Here is a 26,163-nt window from a genome sequence, read left to right on the forward strand (position 1 = left end):
TCCACGGCATGTGGGATCTTCCCAGACCAGGGCTCGAACCCGTGTCCCCTGCATTAGCAGGCAGACTCTCAACCACTGCGCCACCAGGGAAGCCTGACTTTAATCTCTTTTAATTTAGACAATTCGTAAAGTTTTTGTTTGCTTGTTTTCATGGCAATGACTTATTTTTTCTTTTTAAATAATGTGTGGACTCCTTATAGAATGGACCAGTCTGCAGATTGCATTCTTTTCAACTACGTGGAACATTTGCCAAGACAGATATATGCTGGGCCATAAAACAACAAAACAACCCAAACGTGATCTACAACAGTAGTTCTCAACAAGGATGACCCCTGCCCTCTGCCACCAAGGGCGCTTTTGGCAATGTCTGTAGACATTTTTGGTTGTTATGACAGGTGTGTGTGTGGTATTACTGGCTTCGAGTTGGTAGAAGCAACTAGAACTGCCAAATATCTTATGCACAGGCCAGCCTCCCACTACACGTAATTACCCAGTCCAAAATGTGGATGGTGGCAAGGTTGCAGAACCCTGTGATATATAGAGCAACCCCCAATTCCTAGCACTTACTATCCCCTCACCTGGCTTAGTTGTGTTCATACCAACAAATGATGTCTTTTACTTACTTGGTTTTTTATTTTTGGCTGCGCCAGGTGTTAGTTGCGGCATGCAAACTCTTGGTTCCCTGACCAGGGATCGAACCCGGGCCCCGTGCATTGGGAGTGAAGAGTCTTAGCCATTTGGCCACCAGGGAAGTCCCTACTTGTTTTTTTTTCTGCCTCCCCCAGTCTGGATTGTAAGCTGCCCGGGGGAGGAGCTTTGCCGTGTTTACAGCTGTATACCTAGTGCCTAGAACGGTGCCTGAGGTAGATGCTCAGTAAGTATCTGCTGAAAGAATCCACTTGGGCCCAAGTCACATAGCCTTCCCTTCCCCATCCCATTCCTACCAAGTCCTGCCTGTTCTCTACCCCCTCCTGCCCTCCTTTATTTCCTCCCCTCCGCTATTTCCAATGCCATTGCCCTGGGTCAAAACCCTTGTTTTCAATATTCCTTGCTGGGAATATTGAAGTATCTTTACTACAAGAACCTAGTCTTTTTTTTTTTTTAAATATTTATTTATGTATTTATTTATTTATTTGGCTGCATCAGGTCTTAGTTGTGGCACGCGGGATCTTTAGTTGCAGCATGCGAAATCTTAGTTGCAGTATATGGGATCTAGTGCCCTGACTAGGGATCGAACCAAGGCCCCCTGCATTGGGAGCATGGACTCTGGACCACCAGGGAAGACCCCAGGAACCTAGTCTTACTAACACTCTCCTTGCCCTTTGCTAAAACTTTCAACTCCTGAAGCACATAGGCTGTTCAGGCCCCTGCATATCTATCTGCCTACACTTGTCTCCTTACTACTCATCCTCTGTATCTCTCAGGGTCCTTGAGTGTAAGCAACAGAAGGCATCATGTCTAACTTGAGCGGGAAAGGGCTTTATTGGAAGGAAATGGGAGTGCAGGGGACAGACCAGAAGCAGGAGGACCAGAGGAAGGAGAACAGGAAGCTTTACAGATGCAGGTTTTTATTTTTTCAAAGCAGAAAGTGTCGGTCCACTGCTGTGGCAGTGTCCTAGACTTGGCATCACTGCAACTGCTCTCATCTTGGCCAAGCTGACTTCCTGTGTGTGTGTGTGTGATTTTTCCATGCTTCACGGAGTGCTGGGGCAGGGAGGAAGAAGATTCTCTGTGCCAGTTATCGATACAGTGCCTCTCAGCTCCAAATCCACCCTTTTGGGCCCTGCTTTGAGATTCTGGAGCTGGACCCTGAGAGCATTTCTCCATTGCCAGCTGATGCAAAGTTAGGCTCTGTAGGGTGCTGGTGCTACACTGCAAGGCACAGAGGAAGGGTGTCTCTTTCTGTTTCTGGTGTGGGTTTTGCTTTCTACACTGCGCTGGCAGCCATATGTGTGTCGGGGGGTGTCTGGTGGCACTTGCTCTCTAGTGAGTTTTCCTGGTATCCAAGCAGGAAGTGTCTTGTGAACCAGCTTGTTGTTGCAGGTGCAGTTGGTTAAGATACTGGAGTTGGGTGGGCCCCTCATCCAGTATGACTGGTGTCCATATAAAAAGGGGAAATTTGATACAGAGACACACACACACACAGGGAGAGCACCATGTGAAAACTGCCAAAGACAAAGGAACTACTGGAAGCTGGGAGACAGGCCTGGGCCACATCCTTCCCACGCTCTTGATCTTGGACTTAGGGCTTCCAGAACTGTGAGATGATAAATTTTTGTTGTGTAAGCCACCCAGTGTGTGGTCCTTTTTGTTACAGCAGCTCTAGCAAACTAATACAGAGGGTGGGGGCTGGATTTTTATAGTTCCTGATCATCTGGCTACTTTCATTACTTCCTTCACAATCTGTGAGGTGACTCCCTTTGCCTTATGAAACAGTCCCCGGGTGCTGGGTAATTCTGTCCGGCCGGTGATAACACTCGAACAGAGCAGCAGCTACAAGAGAGGCTGGAAATGCCTAAAATCTACGTGAAATACTGTGTCTATATAGACGTTGGCAATAGAATGTTTAAAACAGGGAGCTGACCAAACACAATGCCTCTGCGAGGCCACCTGCTGACAATCTCTGCGTTAATGGGGTGAGTCATGTCTTCAGGTTTTGTGGAAGGAGAAAGACCAGGGAGAGGCACTGGCGGATGATAATAAAGTGCCCACATCTGTGAAGCACCACACTGAGCGCTTCACTGACGCCACCTGCTTTCATCCTCACTCTAACTCTGCGAGGTGTGTTGGTGATTGCCCTCCTGTTCCAGAGGAGGAAACAGAGTCCCAGAGGGGCTCACTGTCTTGGCCAAGGTCACACAGCTAGCGGGTGGTGGTACCAAGACCCCCACCAGGACTGTCTGCTTCCAGGGCACACGTGGGAGAAACGTCGGGGCTCTGAGATGCACGCAGCCTCGGGAGGATTTGTTTGCTGCGAGACGCGACTCCGGAGCTTCTTGTCTCCAGGGCCTGGTAAGAGAAGGGACCTCTGCCCACGTGAGCGGAGGTGTAAACTAACAAGGTCCCTAGAATGGCTGTGTCCTCAGTCAACCCAAGCACTGTGTGGCCTGTGACGGTCTGCTCCCCAGCGGTCACTACCTGGCAACAAAGTAACTTGTTTTAGCTGATGATGCTACTTGCCAACAAGGTGTGATAGTCACACCGGGGAAGTGACCGTGCAACACCCCGCTACTGCCAGCCTGACCACCCTGGTCCCACCCCACGTGCGCAGTTGTCGGGATTTGGGTGAGGACGGGACTTTGGTGAGGGCTGGCGGCAGGCAGTGTGGGATCGGCAGGAGAGCAGGGCCGCGAAGGTGGGGCTGCGCTGTCTGTTCAGAGCCGCGATCAGCTGGCTAATTGCTAGGCTGAGCCGGGAAGAAGGCGTTTCCTATACTCTTTTGGTTCAGGCTGCAGTTGAGGCCATCCTGGGAAGTTTGCAGTGTCCCAGGGACATATGAAAGGCACGCTATCGGGGATTGCCCAGCTCCTGAGTCCCCCTTTTCTAGAAACTACTGCCCCTCTCCATGCTTGACATCAACTAGGAGCCAAGACATAACCCCACTCTCCCTTACCACACTGGATCACACCAAGGGTGGCCTCCTGATCAAGCCAGGCCAATAGAGACCCCTGGGATCTTTTGAGAAAGACCAGGAGACAAAGCCATGTGAACTGAGATGCATAGAAAACACGTCTTTGGAACAAGACCAGTGTCGCAGAGCTGAGAACGAAAGTCCTCCTGGCTCCCGGAGGCCTGCCACGTGCCAGTCCTTTCTGAGACCCATTGCATCTTCCATCCAGATTACACGTTTCCCATTTTGCTTTACCTGTTTGAGTTGGTGACTGTAACCAGTGACCAAAAGGGGCCCAGCTACTGAAGAGAGTTTAAGTGTGGGTCCTTTTGGGCTCCTGGTTTGGGGGACTGGCTGCAGGCTGGTGCTGCTTTGCTGACTGGGCGTCCCTCTGTCTTGGCAGGGGTGGAAGAGGGGGTGTTTGTGAAGCTACTATTTCTAGACCCATTTTACAGATGAGGAAACTGAGGCAGAGAGCTACTTGCCCAAGGTCACACAGCCAACAGTGGGCAGAGCTAGGCTTTGAGAGAGTCTGTGTCCTGAGTCAACCCAAGCATGGGAAAGTCACAAAAGAACATCTGCATTCAAGTGATAAGTAGAAGCAAGTGGGACAGGTGTTGACATGTATTGTCTACTGAAACAATTTGCTTCTAATGCTGGCAGGGCGCATGATTAAGTCTTTTCTGTGCCCAGCCACAGGCTCTGTCAGCCCCTCTCTGCCCCTGAACAACTTTTTTTTTTTTTTTTTCTCCAAATCAAGGAGCTGTGATAGGTCCCAAATTACAAACCAGCTCTCACAAGATATGAACTAGGGCTTTGGGGGTTTTCTCGGGGCTTTGGACACCTCCACCTCCCCGAAACATTCAGCACGTGCCGAAGCAGCACAATTTGGTGACTGCCCCAGCTTGGAAGATGAGAGTTCCTCCTCCAACTCATATTGTCTTGTTGGAAAGATCTTGATGCCCTGTATGAAGCATTCCAAGTCAGAGATGGTCAGTATATTCAGGATCTTACTCATTTTTCCCAGAAGGATCTGGATCTTCCGAGCCGTTGAACTGAATTCCATCTCCAGGACTGCTTTCTTCTTCATTTTGCTCAGCACCGCCGGGGTAATGTACTGTGGGAATTCACAGGTGGCTCGTGAGGGTTAATGCTACCTGGGCACCAAGCTCCCCCCGCGTCAGGATTAGGACCCTGTGGCCATGACCGAGTCTTCCCTGGAAACGTCACTCTCCAGGGCGAATCTGTGAACCCAGCCCTACCACCAGCAACCTTTCTGCTGCTTCCCCAAGACACTCACTTGGCCTGTGCCCGTGGCCGCATCCCAACCTGACCCCAAACCAAAGGGTGGCCAGCTGCTGGGCCCTGGTGTGACCTGCCTTCCAAAGGCTGTGCCCTCCTGGGGGCGTCCAGCTTCTCCCCTTGGATTCCCTAGCACAGCAGGAGAGTGAGGCCCTCACGGTGTCTGCCTATGAGCCCCACATCCATCTGGGGCTCCCTTGGAGCATGTCTGGGTCTTGCTGGGATGAGAACGTCAGTTTCCTCAGCTCCGAATCTTATGTTAAATGATAAGTGCTCGGAAGTTAAATGATTGCTTTGTATATGGTCAAGCATCGGGTCAGGGAAGGGGGCCTCGTTTCCCTAGGGGTTGGAGTGTTGAAGAACATGGCCTGGAGGCCTGGGCATGGACCAGTTCAAGCCAGCAGTGGCCTGCGTGCACGTAGTTCCCCACCTGGCAGAAGATGTGGGGAGTTGAGACCTTACCTTGTACTTGGTGCCTAGGTTTAAGCAGATGTGCTTCTTTTTGTGGTTGAAGCGGAAGATGATCTTATCCTGGCTCCTTATTTGTACCTTGATGTACTGGTTGATTTTCAAGGAGATGGGCTGGACGGGGGGCGCGTGGATGTGCAGGTTCAGATCCCACCAGTTCCAGGCCTTCTGGTACTTGTCTCTGGCGAAGTAGAAGCCCAGGTTTTGGCTCAGGTTCAACCTAGACCAAGAGGGCATCAGGCAGCCACAGCACGGGGCCCCGGGGGCGAGGGCACAGCCTCTCCCAGGGATGCAAGCCCGCCCCTCCTTCCTCCCCTCCCACCCCTGCTCTTCTCCTCCAACATGGGGGCGAGGGCGCAGCCTCTCCCAGGGATGCAAGCCCGCCCCTCCTTCCTCCCCTCCCACCCCTGCTCTTTTCCTCCAACATGGGGGCGAGGGCACAGCCTCTCCCAGGGATGCAAGCCCGCCCCTCCTTCCTCCCCTCCCACCCCTGCTCTTTCTCCAACATGGGGGCGAGGGCACAGCCTCTCCCAGGGATGCAAGCCCGCCCCTCCTTCCTCCCCTCCCACCCCTGCTCTTCTCCTCCAACATGGGGGCGAGGGCACAGCCTCTCCCAGGGATGCAAGCCCGCCCCTCCTTCCTCCCCTCCCACCCCTGCTCTTTCCCCCCAACATGGGGGCGAGGGCACAGCCTCTCCCAGGGATGCAAGCCCGCCCCTCCTTCCTCCCCTCCCATCCTTGCTCTTTTCCTCCAACATGGGGGCGAGGGCACAGCCTCTCCCAGGGATGCAAGCCCGCCCCTCCTTCCTCCCCTCCCACCCCTGCTCTTCTCCTCCAACATGGGGGCGAGGGCACAGCCTCTCCCAGGGATGCAAGCCCGCCCCTCCTTCCTCCCTTCCCACCCCTGCTCTTTCCCCCCAACATGGTGCCTTGGCAGGTGGGAGAAATGCCAACAAGGAGGTGAACGCATCTAGGCGCAGCCCTTCAGCCCTGGCCTGTCCACGTTCAGTCTCCTCTGGTGCCCCTGGCCCCTCACGCCCGATTGCTCCTTTCAGTTCCCGGGTCACGCATGCTTTTGAACTCCTCATGGCTTTGCCGTGCTGTTCCCTCTGCCTGGAGACGTCTCCCCACCCTGCTTGGCGTGGTTGACTCCTGCTTATGCTTTAAGTCCCAGCTTAAATGTCACCTCCTCAGAGAAGCCCTTCCTGAAGGCCCCAGAGTCCCTATATGACTATCTCCATCTCTTTGTTAATTTCCTTCCTATAATTTACTAATGCACATTGATTCTCATTATTTGGTGTAGTTGGGTTCTATAAAGCTGCCTCAAACACAGAGTTAGCGAATACTGAACCATTGCTCCCGGGGAAAATAGGTGTGTGTATATATCACACATAGATAACCGTACACACTAGAAACAACCCGTCCTGGTAGATTCCAACCGGCGGCCCCAGAACTGAAGCTCCTGTCACCACGTGCCCTGCTCCTCCTGGCTCCATCCTCTGGTTCCTTCGTCAAGAGCTGAATTAAGAAGGCAAAGCAGCTGGGAATGTGCACATCAGGCAACTCAAATCCTTCAGTGCTCTGTGCGTGTTTGTGACTCTATGTGAAATGTGTGCATTTGCATCTTTCCCCTGGGAGCAATGGTTCAGGGTTTGCTAGTTCATGTTCCGGAGACCTTATAGAACAGAACTATCTTGAATAATGAGAATCGACTGGCCTTGCTTATCATCCGTCCGTCCCACTAAAATGGAAATGTAACTTGTGGTCAGGAGGGAAGGGTCCACCTCTGTCTGGCTCCCGGGTGGACCCTGCCCCGCACTGTGCCCGGCGCCTGCGTAAACAGCTGTGGGTGAGTGAGGGGTGGTGGGTTCCTCCCTCTTCCAGCCCAGGCCCTGCTCTCCTTCGAGCCGCCCTTTCCTGGCATTTCAAGCCCACCATACCCCTCTGCCCTGGCTTCTGCTTTTTGAGTCCCGCCAGGGCTGTCTTGAGAATTGGTGCTGACGGGCAGCAACTTCTCTCGGGAATCAAATGCAGAAGGGAAGAGAATCTGGGACCTGGGTTAGTCAGGAGAAGGTAGGGTTTGGGGGAGCCCGGATTACTCAGACCACCTGCCAGGCCTCGTCTGGGGTGTTCAGGGGCCTTGTCGGACGCTGGGAGGGAGAGGCCGGCTCAGGCCTACTAACGGCTGCCTTGCTCACTTCCAATAAGGAGAACTTCTTCTGGTCACTCCCCAACGCTGGGTCCTCCTGTTGCTTCCCACTGCCTATTGAGCCAAGTGCAAACTATTAAGTCCCTTCACCATGGGGCCCCCCAGCCTGTCCAACCACATCTCTCTTTACCTAGACAAGCAGCTGTGACGCATGTAATGAATTAAAAACCTGGGCTCTGGAGCCAGACTTTCTAGGTTCATAGCCTGGCTCTGCCACTTGCAAGCTGTGTGACCTTGGGCCAGTTACTTAACCTCTCTGTGCCTCAGTAAAATGCAGATAATAACAGTGCTTTACTCATAGGGTATTTGTGAGGATTAAGTGCCTGTACAAAGCAATAAGTCGGTGAACATTAGGATCTCCTTATTATCACTGATGGAGAGGAGGGCAAAGAGGAATCTTCTTTCACTCTGCAGGGGAAAGGATCCCCGCTAGCTTCTAACCCTTGAAATGGCTCCCATCAGAATTTTTGCACGAGGCTCTCCCCATTTTCTAGGGTTAGGATCTGTCTCAGCCTGGAGGTATCCAGTTCTGGGCTAAGGCTCCCTCAAGAAATTGGGGTCTAGAACACCCAGAAATGGTGTGAAATTGAAGGCTTCTTCTCATGGGGTGTAAAGACCCAAACAGTGGAGCTGGCGGGACCCACCACCAGGGACCCCGAGTTTAGGCAGGTCTGGGGCCCTTGCTGTGTGGGACCCTGAGCTCTGGAGGGAGGCCTGATCTGCGGTTCCTCAAGCGTGGGCCTGGAGGGTGGAGGTGATGCTTAGTTTCCGCACAGCCGGCAAACTTAAGCCGTGCCTTCTACCTTCCCTGAGGAGATGGGATCAGAAAACGACCCAAGAAATAGTCAGTCCTCCAATCAGCTTGGTGCTCCATCCTTCCCAGGGCCTGTGATGCGGAGGAGGAGGGAGGCGGGGCTGGACCAGGGGAGCCGCGGGGTTCCCGGCAGTGACGAGGGTCGGCGGGGCCCTGGTGCAGCAGCCGAAATGTTCCCAAACGGCTTGGAGGGCCTTTGCCACAGGATGTCTCTCCCAGTGACGAGGGGCCTGCAGTTCTGACCGTGAGGTCGGTCAGGGGCCCAGTCCTTCTGCGGTGGCAGCAGTCTTCTCGGGTGCCGCCACCCCCGAGGGCGGAAGCAGCTTGGGCCTGGAGAGCCCGCTCTGCCCCGTGGCGTGAACTTTCAGGTGTGATGGGTGTGAGGCTTTACACAGGGACAGTCCCGCTCCCGTCCAGGTCTCTGATGCCTGAAATGCCATCCGTGGCGCCGCTTTGGTTGAAGGCAAATGAGATGAGAGCTTGACCCAGAGAGAGAAGATGCAGCTGCCCTTGGGAGAGGCAGTAAGAACGCCTTGGCAATGAACTGCTTACAGCTGAGCGCGGAGGGGCCGCCTGGGGCCTCCCGGCCTGTGTGCAGAGCGCCCGGGCCCTGCCGGGGAAGCCGGGGGTGGGAGCGCTTCTCTTCTCCCACTCAGTCTGCCCGGCCAGCAGCAGGAAGGAAGGGCAAGAAAAAGCAACAGTGACACGTCTGTGGAGGCCCTCCTGCCGTGGGGGCCCCTGACGGGCGGCGGGTGAGAGCGGAGGCCCTCGGGGGCCCGGGCCCTGGCCTGTGGCCCTGGGGGCAGGATGCTTCCCCGGGCCCCTTGCTAAGATTTTCGGGGCCCACTCTGAGCAGAACCGATCCTCTTTCAACATCCCACAGCCTCTTGGTTGTAAGCTGCCCGGTTTCCCCGTGAAGGAGGAGCCCAGGGTTAGAAAGGGAGGTATGTCTCCCACTCTGGAGAATCAGGAGCTGTGAAGGGGTCAACACAGTCTCCGAAAAACTTCCAAGGCAAGAGGTCTGCAGGTCCCAAGGAAAGAGACGGGAGATGAGAAGTTAGGGGCTCCCGGGCCAGGAGGGGACCACGAGGCGAGTGCCTGGGCCTGGAAGCTGGGCTGCCCAGAGGAAGAGAGGTTGAACCACTGGTCACTGCTCTCCCCCAGGACAGGACCTCTGGGCCCATTTCCTCATGGAGTTGAGGCTTTCCTGGAGTCCCAGGAACGGTCTGTGGTGTCACACGACAGCCGCCCCTGGAGGGGACGGGTTGTACTCCCTCGGAGTCCCCTGTTTTTATCTTACAGCCCCGAGTGGCTGCCACAGCCCTGGGAGACGGGTGGGCACGCCGGCCTGGGCTCCAGCACCAGGCAACCCCTACAATCCCCTGGGAAGGTTTTAAAGAATGCAGATCTCCAGGCCCCGCCCCAGACCTACAGGATCAGAATCTCGAGGTGGTGGGCAGCCATTCCCCAGCTCTGAGCACCATCCTTCCCCTTGGGTTTTGATGCGCTGGAATAAGATGTTGTTTATCTCGCAAACTTTATTTGATAATTTAAAAGAATGCTTTACTTCAGGCTGAGGCAAAATTCCATAAAACTGCTCGCCTGTGATTTTACATATGGCTTGGGGCGAATGACTCATCATTTTCTCTGCACCTAAGTTTCCTCAACAAGAATGTGAAAGTAGATTTTCCCGTAGGTCTCTTGTGGCCATAAAATTTAAGTGTCATTAGGGAGAAGAGGCCCTACTGTATGTAGCAGATGCTATTGGAGATAATTGACTGAGTTTCTGGTCCCCGCTTCCAGATGCTTCTTGTATCCAGTACTTTCTTCCCCCTTTTAGACATCAATTTCCTTCTTTAAAAAAAATTTTTTTTTATTGACGTAGAGTTGATCTACAATACTGTGTTAGTTTCAGTTGTATAGCAAAGTGATTCTGTTTTATATATATATTTTCAGATTCTTTTCCATTATAGGTTATTACAAGATACTGAATATAGTTCCTTGGGCTATACAGTAAATTCTTGTTGTTTATCTATTTTATATATAGTAGTGTGTATCTGTTAATACAGTACTCCTAATTTGTCCCTCCCCCCACCCTTTCCCCTTTGGTAACCATAAGTTTGATTTTTTTTGTCTGTTTCTGTCTTGTAAATAAATTCATTTGTATTATTTTTTAGATTCCATATATAAGTGATATCATATAATATTTGTCTTTCTCTGACTTACTTCACTTGGTATGATAATCTCTAGGTCCATCCATGTTGCTGCAGATGGAATTATTTCATTCTTTTCTATGTCTGAGTAATATTCCATTGTATATATGTGCCACATCTTCTTTATCCATTCATCTGTTGATGGGCACTTGGTTTGCTTCCATGTCTTGGCTATTGTAAACAATGCTGCTATGAACATTGGGGTGCATGTATCTTTTTGAATTAGTGTTTTCATCTTTTCCATATACATGCCCAGGAGCGGGATTGCTGAGTCATACAGTAGCTCTATTTTTAGTTTTTTAGGGAACCTCCATACTGTTCTCCATAGTGGCTGCACCAGTGTACGTTCCCACCAACAGTGCAGGAGGGACTGCACTGTTTCTCCACACCCTCTCCAGCATTTACTGTTTGTAGGTTTTTTAATGATGGCCATTCTGATTGGTGTGAGGTGATACCTCATTGTAGTTTTGATTTGCATTTCTCTAATAATTAGTGATATCGAGCATCTTTTCATGTGCCTATTGGCCATCTGCATGTCTTCTTTAGAGAAATGTCTATTTAAGTCTTCTTCTTTTGATTGGGTTGTTTATTTTTTTGATATTGAGTTGTATGAGCTGTTTGTATATTTTAGATATTAAGCCCTTGTCGGTTGCATCATTTGCAAGTATTTTCTTCCAGTCTGTAGGCTGTCATTTCATTTTGTTTATGGTTTCCTTTGCTGTGCAAAGGCTTATAAGTTTGATTAGTTCCCATTTGTTTATTTTGGCTTTTATTTCTTTTGCCTTGGGAGACTGATCTAAGAAAATATTGCTATGATTTATGTCAGAGAATGTTTTGCCTATGTTCTCTTCTAGGAGTTTTGTGGTGTCATGTCTTATATATAGGTCTTTAAGCCATTTTGAATTTATTTTTGTGTATGGTGTGAAGGTGTGTTCTAACTTCATTGATTTACATGAGGCTGTCCAGCTTTCCCAGCACCACTTGCTGAAGAGACTGTCTTTTCTCCATTGTATATTCTTGCCTCCTTTGTTGAAGATTAATTGACCATAGGTGTGTGGGTTTATTTCTGGGCTTTCTATTCTGTTCCATTGATCCATATGTCTGTTTTTGTGCCAGTACCACACTGTTTTGATTACTGTAGCTTTGTAGTATTTCAGACATCAATTTCTATACAAAGTGCCCTCCAGGAAGGGCAGATACCCTTGAGAACAAAGTAGTCAACTAGGAAATGGTGTTGAAAAACCTCATAGCAGAGAAAATATTCTTAAAAACCAAGGTCTGGAGAATGAAAATCTTTTTTTGGAATTAAAATAAAATTTGGCTTTAACTATCAAGAAGTATAAAGTTGGTTCAAGACAATATGCATTTCCCACCCCATGACCATTTAGAACAGAAGGCAAGGGAGAAATCCTGAAAAGACAGAGTTCTTACACCAAGGAGGTGGAGGAAAATTCTGAAGTGACTGAATTACCTCGAATTGGTAAGATGAGGTTTCCCACCATTACCAGAAATGGGAACATAACATCTAAGTTAGTTACAATGAAATATTTAGAAGTTATGTTTTTAAAATACTATACACACCCCTCCAATGCACTCACCATACCCTCCTCTTCGAGGCACCTGGAACAGAGGGTCACTGGGTCTTTCTAAGGTAATTCTCATGAAGTTTGATTCTTAAATGATATAGAGAGCTGAAACCAAAAGGGTCCCACCTTACTCCAGCTTTGAGTCTGTGATTGCTATTTCCTGGCAGGGAAGCAATGGTGCAAAAAGGAGAGGTCAGGGTCTTACTGGCCCATCATGATACCCATCTCCCCAGGTGTGAGTTGGATGAATGAATTCATAAGTGAATGAGAGAGAGAAAGAGAGGCTTACCCAGAGAGAGGACAGCTGTGCAGACTGGGAATCAAAACCTTAATCACACTGCTTCTCCTCAGGGAGGGGTGTTTGAGACTCATGACCCAAGCTTACCAGATGTTTCCATTTTCATCACAGAAGGTGGCATGGCCAGAGTTGTTGATAATGGCCCGGACACACATATTTTCATTGTCTTCCAGAATGATGTATGTGAACTTTCCCTCTTTTATACTGAGGATGAGCATAGCCAGGTGTCCTGATGGATAACTGGGAGATGGTTAAGGCACAAGTAGTCCCTTGGGGTCCCCTGGAGAGGGCAGAGCCCTGCGGAGGACGCAGGCCCCAGTAAAACCCATGCCCCGGCCCCGAATCACAGACTTTTCATATGTGTCCCTGTGCTCCAGTGGATACTATATCTGGCCTGATCCATCGGGAAAGAGAATTTGGAAGACAGTCTCATTGGGGTAGAGAATGATTTTTCCATCACCTTGATGTACCTAGGAAGAAGAGACAAGCCTGTGAAAAGTTCTCAGGGGCTGATTGTCCCTAATCAGAGCATGGTGTTGTCACTAGAAGGCTTGAGATCAGTCTACGTACTCTCTGATTCCCGCATGCCACTCACCCATCACTCCCCCACCCATAACCACCACCAACTTGCTGGAGATTCCAGGTGGGAATCTTCTCAGGGCCTTGGTTTACCTGTCTATGTGACGAGCAGGCTGAAATGGATCTCTCTGTGCATGTGTGTGCACAGATTTTATTTTATTTTTTTAAATTTATTTATTCATTATTTATTTTTGGCTGCATTGGGTCTTCGTTGCTGCACGCAGGCTTTCTCTAGTTGCGGCGAGCGGGGTCTACTCTTCATTGCGGTGCGCGGGCTTCTCATTGTGGTGGCTTCTCTTATTGCGGAGTGCAGGCTCTAGGCGCGTGGGCTTCAGTAGCTGCGGCACGTGGGCTCAGTAGTTGTGTCGCGCGGGCTCTAGAGCGCAGGCTCAGTAGTTGTGGCGCGTGGGCTTAGTTGCTCCGCGGCATGTGGGATCTTCCCGGACCAGGGCTTGAACCCGTGTCCCCTGCGTTGGCAGGCGGATTCTTAACTACTGTGCCACCAGGGAAGTCCCGATATAATGTTTTTAAAAAACCTCTACTGTCTCTTAGTCATGTCTTTGTCTTCATTCTTTATGGTATTTATACCTTTTCTTTTTTGTTTTTCTGGATCAACCTTGCCTGGAGATTTGCCTGTTTTACTAGTCTTTTTAAAGAGCCAGCTTTTTGGTTTGCTTATTCTATTTCTTTGCTTTCTAGTGTATCAATTTCTGTTCCTATCATTATTTTCTACCCATGTCTTCTTTCTGTGTGTTTTCTATATGAGTCTGTTTTTCTTCTAATTCCTTGAATTGACCATTGAGCTCATCGATTTCCATCTTTCTTCTTCTTCACAATCCTCTTCCTCCTCTTCTTTAATATAAGCATTTAAAGCTCTAACATTTCTCTCAAAGTACCGTTTTGGCTCTTTCTTCCAAGTGTAGATACTTACCTCTCATTTCGTTCTGACTCCTTTCAAATTTTCGATATGATTTCTTCTTTGACACACAGGTTATTTACAAGAGTGTTTTAAAATTTGCACATGTACAAGTTGCTTTTGGCTATGTTATTATTATTACCAATTAAAATCCACAGGGTTAAGAGAGCAGAGTCTATATGGTATCAGCTCTTTAGCGTTTTCTGTGACTTGTTTTGTGGCCGAGCGTGTCGTCACTTATTGTAGCTATTTCACTTGTGCTTGAGAAGGATGCCTGTCCTCCAACTCCCTCGTGTCCCCATCAGGCAATAAAACCCAAGCCCTTGGGTATCAGGACAGTTCTTCTCCTGCTTCCCACCCCTCCCCTCCACCAGGACACACCCACCTCACCCACACTCTTCTCACTCTCACTCTTCTCGTTTTCCAGTTTCTATATCTTTCTTTTTTTTTTTTAATTAAAGTTGTATTCCTACTATCAAGTCTGCTTCTTTAATAACAGATTTATTGGGTGTGGAGAGATAGTGCTGTTTTTTTTTTTTTAATTTATTTTTTTTGGCTGTGTTGGGTCTTTGTTTCTGTGCGAGGGCTTTCTCTAGTTGTGTTAAGCGGGGGCCACTCTTCATCGCGGTGCGCGGGCCTCTCACTATCGTGGCCTCTCTTGTTGCGGAGCACAGCCTCCAGATGCGCAGGCTCAGTAGTTGTGGCTCACGGGCCTAGTTGCTCTGCGGCATGTGGGATCTTCCCAGACCAGGGCTCGAACCCGTGTCCCCTGCATTGGCAGGCAGATTCTCAACCACCGCGCTACCAGGGAAGCCCTCCAGTTTCTATTTCTGGTATTACCTCCCGCACTTTCTTATACACTCTGCGTTTAAAAGGATGCTTTTTACGTTTTGTCTAAATTTCCCAGGTGTTTGTAGCAGGACGCCTTTTGAAGTCATCTTGTGTCCCGTGTTACTCTAACTAGATGTCAGGTCAGTGGTTTTCGAGCTCTTATTTTTAACAGTTGAAGAATCCTTTGTTCAAGAGAGCTCACAGCAGGATGCCCAAATCTGAGGCAATGAAAGAAAGAGGGGCAGCTGGTTGAGGAGGAGCCGCTATGGGCCCTGCAGGGTGTGGCCTTTAAATGCCCAGGAATCTCGCTGTGAGGTAGCTGCTGTGTCCCTACCCTGCACTGCGCTCAGCACCTTACTTCCATGACACAGTGACCCAATGGGGGAGACACTGTCATTAATCCCTGTTTAAGAGAGGCTACCTGACCTACACAAGGCTCTCCAGTGAGAGGGGAGCCAGACTCCCACGGTCTGCCTCCCATCCCCCCCCCCCCCACCATGGAAACACACTGCCTCTAGCCGTTAAGCTCCCAGCCACCTGGCACATTTACTCTGCAAATCACTGCTCGCGCTCTCTTTTTTTTTCAAACCTAAAAAAAAGTGCTTTATAAGGACATCCGTGGTTGGTTTCTTCCTTATCGATAGCTCGTAAGAAGCTTCTAGATATTGTTCAGGGGAGAGGATTTTGTATTTTAGGTCTTATTTTCAAAAGCCACCTGAAAGCCAGAATTTCTCAAGACGCTTCCTTCTTGTCAAATTCCCTTGTCATGGAATGACATTTTCCTAATGATAAGGACCCCATGGGCAAAGAAAAATCTCTGACACAGAGGTAGAGTTGTCACATTTTCTCTCACTGGGAAATATATCACAAATAGCACATCTAAAAGCCCAAATCTCATCACTGTTGGCTTGGGGACAAAGTATGAGGTTAAGAGCTAAAAGTTAAGAGAGAAGAGACTACAATCTCTGGCCTTCCTTCAGTTCTACTAGAGAGAAAACAGTGCCTTATAGGCAGGACCCTAGGCTATGAGACAGCTGCCTTCTGTCTGTGAGTTCTCCCTACTGCTGTCTCTCTGTCTGCCCCTGAGCTCTCCCTGGCTCCCGTCTGTCTGTGATCGCTCCCTGACTGCTGCGGAGATGCTGGCTGGGCTGGATTTTGCCTGAACACCAGCACACACTTATAAACAGTGCTACCTGACTCAGCAAACTACTTGGAATTTATCGCCCATTTGTAAAAATAAAAAACAACCAAATGTCCCACTCCTCATGGGCCTTTTGGGCAGCCTACGTGAATGGTGGGTTAGGCAGGATCCTTTGCTTAGAGATCTTGGGGAGAACCTTCCCTCTGGCTGCAGGAAGGACATTTAACATTGGTTAGGAGACAGATGCTCCAGGAACAAAAGCTCCAGGGCAGGACAGGGTGGGGGATGGGGCTCTAGGCGCGTGGGCTTCAGTAGTTGTGGCACACAGGCGCACAGGCTTAATTGCTCCGCGGCATGTGGGATCTTCCTGGACTAGGGCTCGAACCTGTGTCCCCTGCATTGGCAGGTGGATTCTTAACCCCTGCGCCACCAGGGAAGTCCCTATGTGATTGCTTTTCGATATAGATTTTAAATTTGTTAGGGGAGGGACCTATATATTATAATATATATTTCCTCTACTCCCAACCCCACCCAATTGCTTAACGTAGGCCCTACATAGAAGAGTCTCAACGACCCCTAGTACAAGTCCTAGTCAGTCTGTGATGACCCACACACTCAGGTGTGCCTCTATACATGGGACATATTTTTCTTGTTTGTACTCATGTTGTGTATTGGTCCTGACAGCTCCCTGATGGTGTGTGTATATGTCTTACCTGCGCCAAAAAAAAAAAAAGCCCTGTGCAAAGTGCAAACACCAACTGTCACACTTACCTTAATCTTGCTCTTTATCCAGTCTGTGTGTATTTCTAGCGTCTTCTTACGGCGAACAAGACGATGAGATTGTTCGACTACTTCTTTCTCAGACTCCTCATCTTGTGGTGGTAGATTACATAAGTGGAATGTGAAAGTGGTCTCTGTAGCCCTTTGGTTAAATAAGTCTTTGGTAGAAAAGAGAAAGAAAACTTAGATCTATTTCTCTCAGGGCACCAAAGAGAGCCTGAGGATTTGGGATATTGGCCATATTCCGTCAAGCTCTCTCATTTTTTTTCATTTATTCATTCAACGGACATTTATTAGGGGCCTATGATGTACCAGCTCAGTGCCAGATGCCAGACACCACGGTGAAGACCACCCGGTCCAGACGGGGATGTGAGGGGTGACACACCATCCACGTGCCAGTAACAAGTGTGGCTGCTGATTCTGTTAATGGGAAAAAATAGGCTAAAGTGGGGAGTCATTAAAAAAAAAGGAAACATGCTTGTTTTAACTTAAAGCAGAAATGTGTACTAACACCATTTTTAAGTGCAGGGCTCTGTGGTCATTTTTGCTTAAACCCCATTCATAATTTATTATCTATAACTTTCAGTTTTGGCAATTTCTACATAGTCTGAGTGCAGAATTGTAGACTTAAAAAAAATTTCTGTATATGCCCCAATCTTCTGTGTATGTTTGGTCCACATCTTGTTCAAAGCAGTTTTTTTAAAAGCTATTTTCTTATTGAGTCATCTTAAAAGCATTGCACTTAGTTTTCACAGCAACAGCAAGTTTCTCTTTATCTTCATTTTAGTCCATTTTTATAACAATTGAATTTGGGGAGTAAACCCGTAAGGACCACCGGGGAACAATCCCCGCTCCCAGGGACCCTTGGCGGGTGTCCGACCACCAGGGGGCGCAGCGGTAGGAGGAGCTTCCGGCGCGGTCGGTATCAGCCAGGATGCTCTTCCCCGGAAGAGGGCCCGGTTCCCTCGGCAACTAGGTTTGGGGGAGGTCAGTTAAGAGAGGTTGGTTGTCCCACCACTGGGGCCAACACAGTGTTGGAGGAGGTCTCGGAGAGAACGTGACCGCTTCTTGACCAGCGAGCTGGCCGGGGCAATGGAAGGCTCCCCACCCCCTCCCCGTCCTTGGAATGTACGTTCCGCCCGTGGTTCCCACAGTGCGAGCCCTTTTCAAGGACGCAGCTTTGCGAGCAGTGTGCTGTTGAGCCCATCTGGAGGGATACGTGCCTGAAGCCAGGTAAGGCCTCCGTCTAAACTTTAAGATTCTCGTGGGCGGGGGTGGAAATCTGCAAGTCTTGGCGCCGCCCAAGACAAGCGTCGAATGTTAAGTTCTCTTGCTTATTAAACCTGCCACCTACCAGTCTGCAGCGGGCTGCCTCTTTCTTCAGTGTCTCCTTGCCCTCTGCTTACGGGGGCTAATTTCGAATTTCACCCGGGGAACCCCGAAGTTGCGAACCAACACAGAGGGTGCCGCGAGAGCTCACAGGGACCATATCCAGGCCTGGCGGTTGAGGACACTCCTGGTGGAAGTTTTCTCTAGTATGCCAGGCAGAATTCCTAGCGTAAGCATGACATGGTTGAAGGCTAGTCTGGGAACGGCTTAGTGATGACAGGCGACTCAGGAGAGGCAGGCTGGGCTAGAGCATTCCTTTATTCACTCACTCAGTAAATATCTATTGTGTACTCGTGTGCCAGAAACTGGCCTAGGTATCGGGGATGCCACATTCCCTGCTGCCTGTTCTAGTAGGGGAGATGGTGTTAAACAAGTGAACAGACAAAAACTTCACATGCCAGTGGCTAGGAGTGCCCTGAAGAAACATTAAGCAGGTGAGAAGGACGGAAAATGATGTGTGTGTGTGTGTGTGTGTGTGTGTGTGTGCGTGCGTGCAAGTGTGTGCACTGGTTTGTAAAGGGTAGCCAAGGAAACTGTTTCTGAGAAGGTGACATTTATTCAGAGACCTGAATAAACTGAGGGAGCAAATCACAAGGATATTGGAATGAAGAGTGCTCTAGGCAGAGGACAGCACGTCCAAAGGCCCTGTGGCAGGGATGCCTGGCCCTGATGAATAACCAAAAAGCCAGTGTGTCTGGAGAGGAAAAAGTGAGGGCCTTCTAAGCCACATGGGGAATGTGGGATTTTCCTGGAGGCAATGGAGGGCCAGTGAAGAGTTTTAAAAAGATTTTGCTGGAAACAATATGAAGAAAGGACTGAGAAAGGAGAGGATGGGAGTCAGGGACAGTAGGGAGATGAAGGTGTCTGAGGTGGTGTCAGTGAGGATGGAGAGGTGGGGGTGGGGAAGGAGAACCACGCTTGTGTGCACCTGAGGAACTAAAGGGGCTGCTCATTAGAGCTCACAGGGGGAGCTTTTCCTCAGGAAAGTGAGAGAGAGGTGGGCAGGGGCAGAGTCAATAAAAGACCTCTGTGAAAATTTGGAAGCGGGCCTCAGTCTCCCTCCGAGGAGTCCTCCTCCAGTGCTTGCTTCCAGAGTGGAAATGATTTGTCCAGGGGAAAGAGCTGATGTGAGCCCAGCTGCTGTTCCTGAGTATCAATTAGAAATTAGTATAAAGCATTTCTGAACTGGCAGTGATAAAAGAGGACATGGATATGCTCATGTTTTTCTCCTGTCGGAATGCTAAAATCATGGATTTTCTGGTTTGTGCTCTATATCCAGCTCTGTCTTTATTAGCGGGGAGGCTTTAGGCTGCCTTTCTGAGCCTCAGTTTTCTTAAAGTGGGATCATGCTGCCTGCAGAGACCCATCAGGTTACTCTGCAACGACGCTGCACGGAGCCCACTGCCCCATAGGAGGGCAGCAGACCTGTGTCCTCCACACGGGGAGCTTTGGGTTCTGATGGCTCATGACACGAGCTGTGTAGTGATCTCCCACTTCTTTTCACCAGGCGAGATGTCTCTGAATAGGAGAGGCTACATCATCTGAGGGTCTCCGTGCAAAATGAAAATGCAGGGATCCTTGTTCTAAAATTGTTAAGGATTTCAAGGCAGTGACAGCAGAGCATTAAAAGCAAGCACAGGGCCCTAAGTGTGAGGGCCTGTGTGCCTGCAGGTCATGTGCCTGCGACGCCAGCCTTGGCTTGGAAATCGGAGAGTTCAGAGACGTGGGGCTGTGTGCCTGGGGTGTCAGATAGTGGTCTGGATCCTGGAAGTAAATGAGTTCGTATCTCAGAGGAGGCTGGGAGATTTCTTTGGGACTGGCTACAACCTGAACACGGAGGGGATGCCTCTTATCAATTAGAAATGTGTTGCTTTTCTGCATAAAAAGCTCAAACCTTGTAGGCCTCAGGTGTTCAGAGGAGCAGGGAGTGGGCAGGGGTGGTGGTGAGGCACAGATGGGGAATCCGGTCATGTCAAATTTCACTCTCCCGTTAGAAGTCCTACCCGGGGCATGTGACGTAGAGTATCCTGAAAGGCCTTCATTTCCCAAAAGGAGCAAAAACTCACACATACCTGTATCCATTTAAAAAATACTTATTGAGTGCCTACTGTGTGCCTTGCCAAGGAATGAAAGACACAGGTGTGTGGCCCAAAGGGAACAGAAATAACATAATAACAGGCATTTGTTGTGTTTCTGGCTGTTGAACGTCTGAAACGCCCTCCTTGTTTGGAGGGTACCCCATAGTGTGAGTCTTGGTGGGAGGTAGGCCTGCCCTCTCTAGAAACTGAAGGTGGTAATTCCTTCTTCTTCCTGCCTTCTAACTCCAATGGGGACATGAGACTCAGGCTTAAAAGGCTCTTTACTTCCCCAGACACCCTTGCCTTTTGTTGCTCATTGAACGTGTCATGGGGATGAGCCCTGGGTCTGACCTGAGGGGTCTTGGGCCTGAGTGTGGTTCACGCCCACACAATGGCTGGGTGATCGCAGGGAAGTCACTTATTCTCTTGGCCTAAGTTTCTTTACCCGACTTCACATGGTTTTGAAGATTAATTTGAATCCGATAACTGGCCTGCAGCAGTTATTCCATAGGAGTTAGGTCAGGGGCCTACACTGGTATGGGGATAGGAGCTCTTCCTTGAGCGGGAATCTGGGGCTGTGTCCTGGCTCAGCAAGAAAAAGCACCATGATTGATTAGGTGTGTCTGCCGTGGGTATTGCCGCCATTTCTACGTTAGTTGGATCTGGTCGTCTGAAAGATGTTCCATATGGTGGTTTTGAGTTTCTGAATTAAGTAGCCTGATGGCTTAGGCTCTTGGCTCAAACTTTTTTTGATTAGACCCAAAAAACTGGCAACCTCCATGATTGGCAAATCTTAACAGCTGGACCTCAAATGCCTTCAGTATCTGGTAAAGGGGCTCTTTCTTAAACTTTGTGTCAATGACTTCTTGGACACCCCCCCCCCCCCCCCCCCGCCGAGGCAAATCTAGGTTAGATCCCTTCTTGTGTGGTCTCATAGTATCCCCTTCCCACCATATCATTAATCGTTTTATGTGCAGATTCCCTGATTTCTTGGCTGTCTTCACCTCCTGCCCTCCCTCTCACCCCCAGCACAATCAAAGGATGAACCCCTCGAGGTTTATCCTTCGTCTGGCTTGCTCTGTATTTTATCCCCAGTAGCTGAGACCGTACTAGCTCAGTAGATGCTCAGGTGAGGAAACAAGCATTTCTCCCTCCATTACGGACACGGCAGAAGGTGGGAGACAGCGAGACGCACCCAGGAGAGCCGGGCAACAGGGTAGAAGGTGGGAGAGGGTTCTTACTTTCACGTTTCTTCATAATCCAGAGGATTGTTTCCTTATATTTTCCAAAATTTTTCTTCAGCCTAAAAGGAATGTGACTCATCTTTAGAAGCTGGGACTAAATTCATGTTTCCATGTCATGCTACACAGTAGACAGTGCTAGGGCCTGCTCAACCTTTTCATAGGTGGAGGGTTGGCCGGATGGCTCTGCTTTTGGACCCAGCTTTCTTCCAGTCTGTACTCAGGGATAAAGGGCCAGCACATGGTGCTGTGCGTCCCTCCTGGCCTCTAACTGGCATTCAACTTGGGCACCTGGGCTGACCCCCAGACTTTCAAAATGAATTCAATGGGGGTCCTCCTGGGAGCGAGGCCAGGGCTGGCTCTGTGAGTTAAGCTCGTGCAGCTTGCTTTTTCTGTGGCTTGTGCATATTTCAGCGAAGGCTATTTGGAAATAGCTTAGAGAAACAGCATTGTCTGTGAACCGGAGAGAGTCACCTGAAACCCCTTTGCATTTAGTAGGAAAATTTCAAATAAACTCACTCAAAAATGACTTATCATGAAAGCCACATTAAGGCACAGCTCTTCAAAATGATCAAGCCCTCAACCCCCCTCTCATGTCAATATACAAAGGGAGTCATCCTGGCATTAAAGTGGCTTGGACTGTTTTACTTCCAAATAAGGATGGTCTCCAGAGGCAGCTGCCTTTCCTGGTTCTCAGATCAGAGCCCTTTTGGAAGGGACTCTGCTGGAAGGAGTGAGCTTCCCAGGCTTAATTGGATCAGAGAAGAAGGCCTTTGACAAGACAGATTTTAAGTTCTCAGTTCAGAGTCCTTGAAGAGAACATAATAATTTAACCCCACGCAACCTTAGGAAGCAAATACCCTTTGCTGGAAAGGGCTGGACTGTTTTGCCTGGCGGAAAATGAGGTTTGCTCTTTGTACTTTAGGAGCAATTGCAGAACTGGAGAATGAGCTCTTCATGGCCCATTTGTACCAAGTGTTATTTATTTGCAAGCACTTTGAATGGAATTGAAGCAGTTACCTTGCCTACCATCACCTGTGAAAGAGTAAGGACCGAGGAGGGGGTGAGGTGAAGCCTGTCCCGCAGGCTGAGAGCAGAATGCCACGTGTATACAAGAGTTAAATTCCAGTGAGGGGATCCAGCCAGAGGCATCCAGGGCCCTTTGGGGAAGTTTCCTCCCTTGGCTCTTTGCCCACCTTTGCAAGCTAGTGGAATCCTTACTAGCTAGCTCCTCAATGGTAGAGACTGGGTTACACACTACTGTACAGACCGGCACACAGGAGGTGCTCATGAAATATTCATTGAGTGCAATTAGGTTAGAATGAGCCTCGGTTATAGGCTTAAATGGGAAAGAAGGGGAGAAAACGTAACCTATGAGAGAGGGTAACTTACAGGGATGTTATTTGGGATTTGTTTTTTGCTGCTGTATAAGGATCTGAAAGCTTGGATGTTCTTTGTGTTTTGCATTGTGTATTTTGCCTTCCCTTTACCTAGAGAAGCCTTAGGGGTCTCTGGCCCTAGGACTCTACTGAGCCCAGAGCAGAAGTTGCTGGCAGTCAATCTCTCCCTGATTTTTGTGAGAGTCTCCATTCACCAAGGAGGTTATGCAGGGCACCCCATCCCCACAGCTTCTTCCTTGGTGCCACTGCTGGAGAGTCTGCCATAGACCCACTGGATGTCTGACCAGGTACCTTGTTCACCAAGGTTTCTGACAGCTGGATAAGCGCAAGTCCAGGCTTCCATGTACCCCAGTCTGGATGTACAAATGGGGTTCTGGAACATTTTGAGACCTGGAGTCATGCCAACTAGAAAGATTTGGTGCCAGCAGCAGTCTGCAATAAACTTCTCATTCCCCATTCCCAGTAGGGGCTCTTGCCATGAATCCCAGGGCAGGGAAGCTCAGGGCTTTTCCCCCTCAGGGAGCAGGATCTTGATCCTCCATTGTACCCTCACTTCAAAGGCCCAGGGGTCTGAGCCTTGCTTCCCAGACTTTCGTCCAAGTTCACGGTCCCTTGAAGACTTTTCCTGCCCTGGATTTCCAACCTCTGTCACTGCCCACCTTTGATCCTATCCTGCACATCCCCTGCTCATCGATTTCTTTGCTCTGGAGTTTTGGCAGGCAGCTGGATCATCCTGACCCCATGACCCCTAATCTTACCCTTGTCCTTGTGCCTGGCTTGTCCCTGCTCTTTGACTCAGGGGACCTGTCCGACCCTGGCCTTACTCTGTTCTCTGATGACCCAATTTACACTTTCCCTGCTGCTACCACTGTCCTACCTGCACCCACTGACCAATAGCTCCATCTCTCCAGTCACTTACAGAATTCCCAGTTTCCTTCTGGTCTCACTCTCCAGATGACCAGTCAGGGGAATGTTCATATCCTCCTCCATTTCATTGCGAGCTGCCATTTCTTTGAGCATGGTCCTGAACACTGACTGATAGGAACTGGTCACAACCTGCAAAAGGACCACAGAATGAAATAGCCAGAAAATGGGAATGAACAGTAGTTAATTATCACTTTTCTGACTCGCTAAGCTGCCAGAGGAGATTGCAACATGTTCTTCGAAAAAGACAAGCAGTGGGAAGAACAGTAGGATGGCTAGCAAGATTTGTTCTAAAGACTATTTCCATTACGGTCACACCCTCTTCTCATTCTCCAATTCCCTCAAGAATTTTTTTAAAATAGTAGCATACCAAGAAATCATTTGAGAGCATAAAATTACCCTCTTCTTCCAAATGTAGAGATGGCGCTAGAATGTAAAAGGGCTTCCATGCCTTAAGAGCATAACAGCCTTTTTGAGTTCCAGGAATTGCCAAGCTCTCAGTGGTTGGTTATTTATTCATTGTGAAGGATAACAGTCTTCAGGAAAGCAGGGTAGCGCCTAGCACGTTCTTTTAGAGGATGAGTCTGCCTTTAAAGATTCTTCCAAAGTAATGACATTGCAGGCTCCTTTTTTGTTTTGTAAATTTGATCATTCTATCCCAAGTCCATGATGCTGACCAGGACTGACCCATAGGTGGGTCCTCACAAGAGTTTCTTTTCTTGGATCCTTTTTGGTAGAAGGTGAAGTTTGATTTGCTGTCCAGGAGAACCACGGGTCTGTCGTGTTGCCCTGCTCACCTACAGGTCGAGGTTGTTATGGTGGTTGTTCTGCATCTGATAACGTACAGTCTGCCATTCACTTACAAGCCTCCTGTCGTAAGTGGAAGACCCACAGATCCGAAGTTGCATGTGACCTGGGGCAGATACAAGAATGGAGCTCGTGATTGGCTGGTTTTTCTAGGTTGGGGAAACCTGGGGTGTCTCAGGTCTGCCTTGTCTGATTCCCAGCCTCTGCATGCTCCTTTCCGCACTGCTGGTGTTCAGTTAATTAAACACGGAGGCCATCAGACTGAGGAGGCTCTAAGGCCGTGGTGCCCTAGGTAAGCAAACCAAAACCCAAGGCCATAAATGCCTCAAGGTTAGGAAATCAAAACCCGAGGACAACCAATCACAAGCAGCCAACTAGGCTTTAAGCTACGGCCAATCAGTAATTTCCTTGCTTTGCTTCTGCATTTTCCCTGTAAGTCTCTCCCCAGCTCCTGTTGGTGGAGGGCTCTTAACCACTTCCGGTTTGGTGCTGCCCGATTTGAATCCACACCGGCTCAGATAAACTCTTCAAATTTTTAATAGGCTTCAGTTTATCTTTTCATAGGGAATGAGTCAGTGCTTCAGGGCAGGCTGATTTTAAGGCTCTGGTGCAGCTACCCCTGCTTCTAAGTTCTTCATTGTTGACCATCCCTCCCTTGAGGTGGAGTGATGGCCTGCTTGCCCAGGCCAGTGGTCTCTCACCAGCCCCTTTGGATTCCGTGATATGTTCACCAGAAGATACGGTTCCTGCTGTGGTCCACCAGCCAGCAGACCCGCTGGCGGGGCCTGGTCGAAGGTCTCGCCCCAGCCAGGCTGTGCTACCCCGCTCCAGCACATGTGCCCTCCTAGGAGGTTCAGCCCGTTTGCTTCCCCAGCCTCTGGACCGCTATCCTCATGGTCCTGGTAGGGGTACTGGGCCCCCAAGTGATGAGCTCTCCCATGCCCTGTGACTGCTCCTGGGTGAGCCTCTGGTTTTTCCAACCAAGAGGGTTTGCACAGCAGGTGTGTGATGCATGAGTGTATCCTACAAACAATTCAGACATGTATAGTGAACTCAAAACAGCCAAGAGGCTGAATTGTCAGAGTAACCAAAGTCTAGGGTGATAGCCCCATCCTAATCCAAGGACCTCAGCTGCCTCTCCCAGTGGCTTGTGATGTTCCCCCTCCCAGCTGCAGGTACCACGTGGCATTGACTCTGTTCCTTCTGTCCTGCTCTCTGGCCCCACTCGTCCACACCTGCCGCCTATGGCATTGCTTCGAGAAGCAGTGCTTCCCGAGCTGGACAGCTGCCTGTCCGCAGATTGCCACTAGCTGGGCCACGGGTGCTGCCTCATTATCCTCCTAAACATCCGATCCTTGGAAGCAGAGTGGTATAGACAGCCAGGGGGAAAGTATCCCCCAACTCTTTGCCTTTACTCTGTCACCTGGGCAAAGCCCCGAGATGGCAAAGCCCCTGAGATGGCAAGGAATGGTGCTTGTGACCAGGGCTCACCCGCACAGGCTGCCTGTCACACGGAACCCTCCCAGCGTCTGGTCTCATCCAGAACCCTGCACAGCTCCGTGGGAGATGTTCCCTCTG

The 26,163-nt window shown here is 49.6% G+C and overlaps 1 protein-coding gene across 1 annotated transcript in view; it reads right to left on the reverse strand.

The window, feature by feature from the left end:
* Positions 1–4,418: 4,418 nt before the first annotated feature.
* ERICH6B (glutamate rich 6B) overlaps positions 4,419–26,163 on the reverse strand; it is a 43,355-nt gene continuing 21,610 nt past the window's right edge. Inside the window, exons 2-9 of the mRNA XM_007187058.1 lie at positions 24,624–24,691; positions 23,774–23,910; positions 21,455–21,516; positions 16,738–16,904; positions 12,884–12,969; positions 12,587–12,739; positions 5,375–5,600; positions 4,419–4,727 (exon numbers count right to left, since the gene is read on the reverse strand). Coding sequence (XP_007187120.1) covers positions 4,419–4,727; positions 5,375–5,600; positions 12,587–12,739; positions 12,884–12,969; positions 16,738–16,904; positions 21,455–21,516; positions 23,774–23,910; positions 24,624–24,691 — 1,208 coding nt within the window. The remainder of the gene's footprint in view (positions 4,728–5,374; positions 5,601–12,586; positions 12,740–12,883; positions 12,970–16,737; positions 16,905–21,454; positions 21,517–23,773; positions 23,911–24,623; positions 24,692–26,163) is intronic.

This window comes from Balaenoptera acutorostrata, chromosome 18, assembly GCF_949987535.1.
Source record: "Balaenoptera acutorostrata chromosome 18, mBalAcu1.1, whole genome shotgun sequence".
Taxonomy (NCBI): Eukaryota; Metazoa; Chordata; class Mammalia; order Artiodactyla; family Balaenopteridae; genus Balaenoptera; species Balaenoptera acutorostrata.